This window comes from Hordeum vulgare, chromosome 1H (assembly GCF_904849725.1).
Source record: "Hordeum vulgare subsp. vulgare chromosome 1H, MorexV3_pseudomolecules_assembly, whole genome shotgun sequence".
Taxonomy (NCBI): Eukaryota; Viridiplantae; Streptophyta; class Magnoliopsida; order Poales; family Poaceae; genus Hordeum; species Hordeum vulgare.
In genome coordinates, this window is record NC_058518.1 from 390,552,268 (window position 1) to 390,560,524 (window position 8,257).

The 8,257-nt window shown below is 43.8% G+C and overlaps 1 protein-coding gene across 1 annotated transcript; it reads right to left on the minus strand.

Moving 5' to 3' along the window:
* Nucleotides 1-235: 235 nt before the first annotated feature.
* Nucleotides 236-7,676, minus strand: LOC123439769 (protein RETICULATA-RELATED 4, chloroplastic-like). Its single transcript, XM_045116451.1, has 8 exons — nt 6,847-7,676; nt 3,222-3,290; nt 2,281-2,412; nt 2,101-2,154; nt 1,976-2,020; nt 1,065-1,204; nt 674-799; nt 236-581 (listed from the first exon to the last, which is right to left on the minus strand). Exons 1-8 carry the CDS (start codon nt 7,399-7,401, stop codon nt 545-547), a joined length of 1,158 nt encoding a protein of 385 aa, XP_044972386.1. The 5' UTR covers nt 7,402-7,676; the 3' UTR covers nt 236-544.
* Between the last annotated feature and the right edge of the window lie 581 nt (nt 7,677-8,257).

Here is an 8,257-nt window from a genome sequence, read left to right on the forward strand (position 1 = left end):
CTCTACACGTCTATTGTCAGGTTCATTCCCACGACACGCACACTCAATCCTTGTAAGCAGAGAGACTCAGACAATAGGTTGATCTCCTAAGTTTTGCTAAGCTTCTACTCTTCTAGGGACCTTTTAACTTGGTGAGACTCTTCGAATTAAGGAATGAAGTCTCGCTACCACAAGACGTTCGTGCCATGCAAGCTGATACAGATTCCAGATGGTCTCCTCTGTTATGCGCCACAAATTTCAAACAGAACAACCCAAATCATAGGAACGTATGTACTTGCACAACAGAGACGACTGCAAAATCATCGTCTGAAACGAATCGAGTTCTAACAGGACAAAACCCACAAACCAACAAGCGCTTGTTCTTGAGAATTCGACAGATTACCATTTCTCTGCACGCATCTTTCTTTTTAGCAAAAGCAATCCAACTCTATCATTAGTGTCTCCCATGAAGGCAGATGAGTCAGGATAGGAAGCACCGTATGATATGGCGCGATGACGAATCGACGTTGCTAATGATTTGTGCAATGCCAGGTCTGTATTCAACTTATTGTATGCCTATAAACTTGGCATAGTCAACCCATCTGCAAAGGCAAAATGTTCAGCCAGTAAGTGACCACATCAGAATTTCAGATTTGAAATCAGAATCGACCTCCTGAAGGCTAAAAATACTCACAGTAGAGAACCCAAGAACGTGTTCCCCGTCCGAACCGCAAAGCACAGTGCACTCAGCGCTAATTTGTGGCGGTGTAGTAACGGCTCAAGCATCCGCTGTTCGATCACTCCAGCCAGAACCTGGTACCTGTTGTAAAACAAGTTGAATAGCTTTAGTTTTGGTTAATATTCGTCCAGACAAAATTTTCAGGTTGCCATATCCTTGTGTGTCCCATTCTTGTTATTTACTCGACGATTTTTGGAGCATTCATAATGTCCCAACTAAAATGGGAGCTGATTTAAACAAAACATAATCATAAGAAAACTTTATCTTAACCTCTCAGGAAATATTAAATCACTCCATGCAAATTGAACATATCACATGAAGTAATAAACACGATATTGCATGTTACCTGAGGTTACTAGAAACTGCCATGTATACACCATAGGCAATACTGGTTGAAACAATTGGGATATCCTCAACTTCGCCAGCTTCATCCTTGTTAACAGTCTTTCTTGCCTTTATAATCGCATTGGTCACACCTGTGCCAATCTGAAAAAAGATTTTTCCCACACATTTTAAGCTTTTCATAAGGACTTGAGTATTAGTTCAATAGTAAAAATGGCACTGACTAGTTGTTACGATATTATTATCTAAAAATGTGTTGTTCCTAAGTGGAACCAAAAACAAATCATATCATCACTTCACCATGGTCCTTGGCTTTTCAAATGTTCCCTTCACCTAATACAAGATCAGTGGAACTCTGCAAGGCATACTTGTTCTTTATTTAAGAATTAACCAGCATATCTGATTGAGGCATCAAGGTCGTAATATACAGTTGCAGTGCTAACATATTAACTTAACAAGTACCATTAAATTTACTGAGTTGCACACTACTAGGCTTCAAGATTTTCAATTAAACAACTGAACAGTGCATGACATAACAAGTGCTTACATAAAAAAAAAAACTGATCAAACCTCTTCTAAAAATTACTTTTTGCATGTTTTTGCGTGAGTACTAAATGGTTAGTACCTCCGTCCCATGATATAAGAGCGTTTTTGACACTCATTTTTCACACTACACTAGTGTCAAAAACGCTCTTATATTACAGGACGGAGGGAGTACTTCCTACAAGAATAGAAAACTTGAGAAAGGGAAAATAATTGTTCTCCTCATGCTATTTTAAGATTTAATAGAAAATGGAAGCTTTTACTGATTCCTTGTATAGCATCAAAGCAATGCAATTACAATTGAAATTGAATACAAACAAAATGCTAGTGCCGTATGTCAGAAACATGAAAATTACAGCATAACAAACTTACCAGAGATGCACTCGTTCCTACTGCAAAAAGTTTTGCACCGTTCCTCTGAAAGAAGTCAAAATCGTTAGTTTGTACCAAACACGCTCTAAACAAGTCACAGCAGAGCCCAAATAGTTATTATTTACCATAATAGCTCCAAATCTCTGCAAAAATGTGTACGAACTTCCAGCTAAAGCAACCTGCAGAAGAAGTCATATAAGTTCCCTTACAAATTTCAAGGAGAAGATACATATTTTCCCTTTCAGAAAAGTAGACTTTTCATCTGTACCACTAGGAAAGGGAGAAATAAGTTGAGGTCATGTTACCTGGAATGCATTATCCGGGCAGTTGTGGAAGAATTTAGCAATAGCCCCAGCATTCACTGCCAGTGCTGGTTGCAGAGACACAGTAGGAGCAGGAAGCCAAACAAGCATGAAGTCTGCAACTATTGCCATGACCTTGAAAGTATTGCAACAAGAGATTAAGACTCATAATCATAAGAGTTCTAAAAATCATTTGCCCGCTTCAAATCAAGTACTAGTTTATTTTTTAGATAAATGTAACTTTTGGACTACAAGATCACCAACATGAAGGCGAGGATGCAAGTGGTTACTCACTTGTCAAACTCGCCCACCCCTATATTTTAAACACTAACCTACTAAATTAGAGCAGCACGATTTCCGGTAAAAAAAATAGAGCGGTAGAACACGTCTCTTCTTTCAGGGAAAAAATGCAAAAGAACTTTGTAAAGCATGGCAGGTGGAGAAGGAAAGGGGGCAGGTCAGTGTTGTTAGGACTGGGTCTAAAATGCAGGTTATATATTTTGAAGATCAATCTGTTTATTTATTTTGGCAACAAATCTAAAAAAGGTTCATTTGGGAATCATAACATATTAACAACCTCTAGCACAACCCCGCAAAAAAAAACCTCTAACACAGCTTCAGAGTTAGGCCCCTAATATTAATTCTTTGATCTGATTTCTGAAAGGAAAAAAAATGATGACTGAAATTTCCAATCAGAAGTAAATTGAGCTATTCAACCCCTAATATGAAGGGGGTTGCATAGTTTACCAAGGTTTGCAAATGTTTGCACATAATACTAGCTAAGTCGGAAAAAAGTGTGCCTTTTATCAAGAGAAGTTGGACTGAGTGCTTTTATTAGCATATAATCTATTTTTGGAACATAGGTAGTAATTCCGAGTATGTGGAATTGAAGGAAAAGTCTCGCCGGTTTGTAAAGGATGTTCAAAAAAATGATTGAAGCATACCACATCGGCAATCACAAAGTCAAGCTCCTTGACAAAGTTCTCCCTCCTTCGCTCATATTCTGCTGCAGTCTAGCAACATTAAAAGAAATATGTCAAATAAGTTGTACAGAACTCAAATATGTGTTGCAAACTGAATCACATAATAATGCAATTGCACTCAAATAAAAGCAAGTGCAGACACAGAACAGTTTCAGGCATACAATCGAGACAAAATATCTTGATGTTTCTAACAACAATGCACCCAAGTACACTGTGTTGCATTGCATGTAGTTTCTCAATTCTCAACTCTGGAGATGAGCAAATGTTCTCCAGGCCCTGCATTAACTACTCTCTCCAATCCAAAATAGGCTCACAAGAATTAAGGGTGTAAATAAATGTTAATGCTACCCTTCAATTGTTTCTGTAACTTTCTAGTTTCCCTCCCAATAGAGTTATAGGCTCAATGTGAATATAACGAGGGACTAAATAGAAACAACATGAGGAAAAGTTCAGTGGGAGTATATATTCAAAGGACTTAGTGTGGATCGGAGGGAGTACATATTCCTAGGGTACAGAGTTTCCATTCGGCTGCCACTGGGATTGTATTTGAAGGATAGGTCCACAAAGAGTCAACTGAAGGTGACTAGTGTATACTTTGTTTTACTGGAAAAGCAACTGCGTACTGGCCAGCAGTCCATATACTGACACAACGAGAGAAGTTCTAGTGCTACCAAAGAAGTTTTGTGGTGCCCCTATACAACCAACACGCGTTAGCACTACTAAAAAGTTATGAATTTTATAGTATTGCCATAAGAGCATCTACAACCGAAGCCCTCATATCCTCCCCAAACAGCTGACCGGCCTGCCCGGTCACTGCCCAGACAACAAATCGCCATACAACCGAACTGCGCATACTCGGCCCAAACGTCCGGCACCCCCATACACAACCCGTATATGGGTATGGGAACGCCCAAACGCGTCCGCTACGTCGGATCCGGCCCATGCTAGCCCATCCTGACCCCACATAAAAGCATCACTATCCGCATCCCGAACCAAACACTAGCCACTCCTATCCACTTTCAGTCCGCCCCCAAGCTCCTCTCAGGCGATCTCCGGCCTTCTCCAGCGTCACGGGCAGCGGATCCAACTCCGAGATCTCCAGTTCCGATGACTAGGACCTCGCCCATGCGGGGACGAGGAGGAGTAGGCCATCCGGCTAGCTCTCCGCCGGTCTCGGGAGGAAATCCCAGCTCCGCATCCGAGTCACTCCGGCGGGAATCCATTGTGTCCACGCAAATGGTGGCTCGAGGCACGTGGCCGCGGCCTCGCCAAACACGGCGACCATCGGCTTGAGGTGTCGCGGCACTAGACCGAACATCGCCGGATGGCGGCGCAACCCCTGAAGTGGTACCTCATCCCTACGACGTCGAGCTTCGAGTAGGAGGTCAACACCAGCATGTGGCATGGCGCAACCACTGCAAACCATTGTGCCAGCCCTGCAAGGAACAAGGCGCGGCAAGCATCGGAAGCCCTGGAGGCCGAGGCCACGGGGCCGAGTCGCACGCCGCCGTTGACAAGAACGAGGAAGCCCTCCGTGATTGCGTCCTTGAGAAGCGGGAAAGGAGGACGGTGCACGCCCTCGCAAGGGAGCAAATCCGGGCGGTCCGTGCCCTCGCCGGACTGCCACCCAAAGAGAAAGAGGTCAATGATGGATCAAATAGTTTCGGCGGAGAGCAAATCCGGCTCGATCCGGTTTGCGTCTTCGACCACTAATTCCGCAACGAAGATGGCAAGGGTAGGGCGGTCGTGGGTGAACTTCCTCCATTTTCATATCGTCTGTAGCTAGTAGAGCATGTCAATTTGTGGTAGTCCGATACACTGACATGTATGAACTTCCTATGCTATGTGTCTGTTTAACTACGTGTGTGTGTGTGAGTGTAACATTGCATGATTAGTATGGATTTGAGGGTTTGCTTTGAGGGACACGGTTCCGGAACCCGGACTTTTGAGGGGTGACCGGCTACTGCCCAAACGTTCGGGCGCGTACGCGGATGTACAGGGGCCAGATTTGCCTAGTCCGGTTGTATATGTTCTAAGATGTACTCCCTCCGTCCCATAATATAAGAGTGTTTTCTGGAGAGCGGACGTTTGGAGCTCGGCCTCCATGGAGGCCGAAATTTTTGAATAATTCAAAATTCAAACTTTTCGGTTTCAAAAAAATCTGAAAAAAAATATGGAAGTAAAGAAGGATGTTATGCGTATGTGTGCAAAAATTTAGGATGAAATACCTTGAAATACGATCTGCACAAAAAAGACAAATTCATGACCTGAAATGATGAATAGTGTCATGTGTAAAAAAGCCTCAGATTTGTCTTTTTTGCACAGCCCTCATTTCAATGTATTTTTTCCTGAAAATTTACACACATGTGTGTTACGCCTTCGCTTATCCCTGTGTTTTTTTTTCAGAATTTTTTGAAATGTAAAAATATAAATTTTCATGAAATTTGAATTTCAAATTTAAAGGCCTCCATGGAGCTCGGCCACCAAAAGCAATTTCTGTGTTTTCTGACACTAGTGTAGTGTCAAAAACGCTCTTATATTATGAGACAGAGGGACTATCTGTCGTCGTGTCATAAATTTGGTACACACATTGAGAAAAAAAATCGTGTACTGTAGCGTAGGCAAGCAAAAGAGAAATTGTAAAGCCACCATGCATACCGTGTATTGAATCTTCTTTTGTACTCCCTCCGTCCCAAAATTCTTGTCTTAGATTTGTCTAGATATGAATGTATCTAGTTACATTTTAGTATTTAGATACATCCATTTCTAGACAAACCTAAGACAAGAATTTTGGGACGGAAGGAGTACGTAGTATTGTAAATTGTAGTACGATCTATTGTGACATTTTGGTGACTACGGCACCACAAAGCTTGGTAGCACTGGAGCTTCGTGGCTAAGGTGACCGAATAATCACAGAAAGGCTTCTTGATGTTGCCAGCAAAAGAATGTACTCCCTCCGTTCCTAAATATAAGTCTTTAAAAAGGTTTCATTAATAGACTATATGCGGATGTATATAGACATACTTTAAAGTGTAGATTCATTCATTTTACTTTGTATGTAGACTTCTAGTGAAATATTTTAAAAGACTTATATTTAGGAACGGAGGGAGTACTTTAGACCGTAAAAAGGCTTCTTTATTCTGTATTCCTTTCTTCATCTAGCAAAGCCACATTTGCCTTTGTTGTATTAGGGGAAATGGAAAAAAAAGTACTTAGTAGACTGTCCAATTAGATTATGGAATACATCCGATTTAGGGAACAATCGGCATCTTGTCACAGCAGAGAAATATTCCCGCCCCATTTCTCACCGAAGCGGTCGTCCAAACAACGCCCCCAACAACCATGAAGCGACGTCAACAACAAGCCAGAGTCGGGCACGCATCACCATCAAGCCAAAGCCCGACTCATGCGACAATCTACTACACACATCAGGGTTGGGCCTTTTGAACTCTAGACCACAAAAAGCTTACACTAGAGTCAGTCAAACCAGAGCAAACCAAACCACATCTGACAATCTGAAGCGCAAACCACAGAAACGAGATACGAAGCGAAAAAATTACGAAGTGGGTTTCATTTTCACACGGACCTTGGTGAAGATGCCGACGCCGCACTCCATGGCGACCTTCGCGAGGAAGAGGTCGTCGGCGAGGAGGCGCTCCCTGAAGCCGCCGAACTGGAGCAGCCAGCGGAACATGGGCGACTTCTCGAGATCGGCGAACCGGCGCACGATCTCGCCGGGGAGGCGCCCGCCCTCCACGGCCGCGGCCATGTCCGCCGGGAGGCTCTCGAGCTTCCGTCCCAGCTGCGCGAGCACGAACAACGCCTCCCTCCTGTTTACCGACGCGTCGTCGCCGCCCTCGCCCTCGTCCTCGTCTCCTCCGCCGCCGCCGGAGGGGAGGTCGTCATCGCCTCCGCCGCCGCCGGAGCCGATGTTGCTGCCGCCGCCCGAGGAGGCGAGCGGGAGGGGAGGGAGAAGGGGCCGGGTGAGGCGGAGGGCGGGGAGGTGGAGCGGGAGGGAGCGGTGGAAGGGGAGGGCGGCGAGGCGGAGGAAGGGCTGCGGCTGGAGGCGGAGGTGGAAGGGGGAGGCGGGGCTGGAAGCGGAAGCGGAAGCGGAGAGGGAGTTGGGGGTGGAGAAGGCCATGGCGGTGGATGCGGGAGGCGGTCGGAGGCCGGGGGCGGGCGTGGACCTCCCGGAGGAGAGGAGAGGAGGGGAGTGTGGTTGGTGAAGAAGTGGAACCCCGCGAGACCGCAGCCGCGACAGTCGTGTCGACACGAGTGGGCAACGGCGCTTTATACAACTGTACTACCACCTACGACGAGTCTACGAGGAGCCGCCGGAGGCATGCTCAGAGTCATATACCTGACGAAAAGCGGAAAAGATGATACATTTTCTAAACATTACTGACACACGGTAGAATTTCAAGTTTGCATGCATCTCTCCTACTGTACTTAATACTAGTGGATACGCAAAGTTTCATTTACCTTTTCTATCATCCACTTACCAAATAAAATCATTATTTGGTAAATTAAAACTCCCTCCGTTCCATCTAAGGTGTATAGTTTTTGGTGCTGAAACCAAGGCACATAATTTTAAATAATTTATGATAAAATTATCATGAGCTAATTCATTGATTAGCGACAAGTAAATCGTTTAGTCTGGGAAAGAAAATGATACACACAATCAGGTGAGAAATGTTTTTTTCTCTACAAGGAATGATACATGCAGTCAGGAAAGAGATTTTTTTTTTCTAGAGTGTTGGAAAGGGAATTACGTGGAATTATAAGAAAAAATCTTATATTGTGAAATTTTATTAAAAAATAAATACGTCTACACCTTATACCCCATAATTGTGGAGTACTCCCTTCATTCCTTTATGTAAGGTGTATTATTTTATCACAGTAACCAAGACATATAATTATATACATGTTAGGAAGAAATTAACCTTGTCTAAATCATTGATTCGCGACAACTAAATCATTTAGGCTAGAAAAGTAAA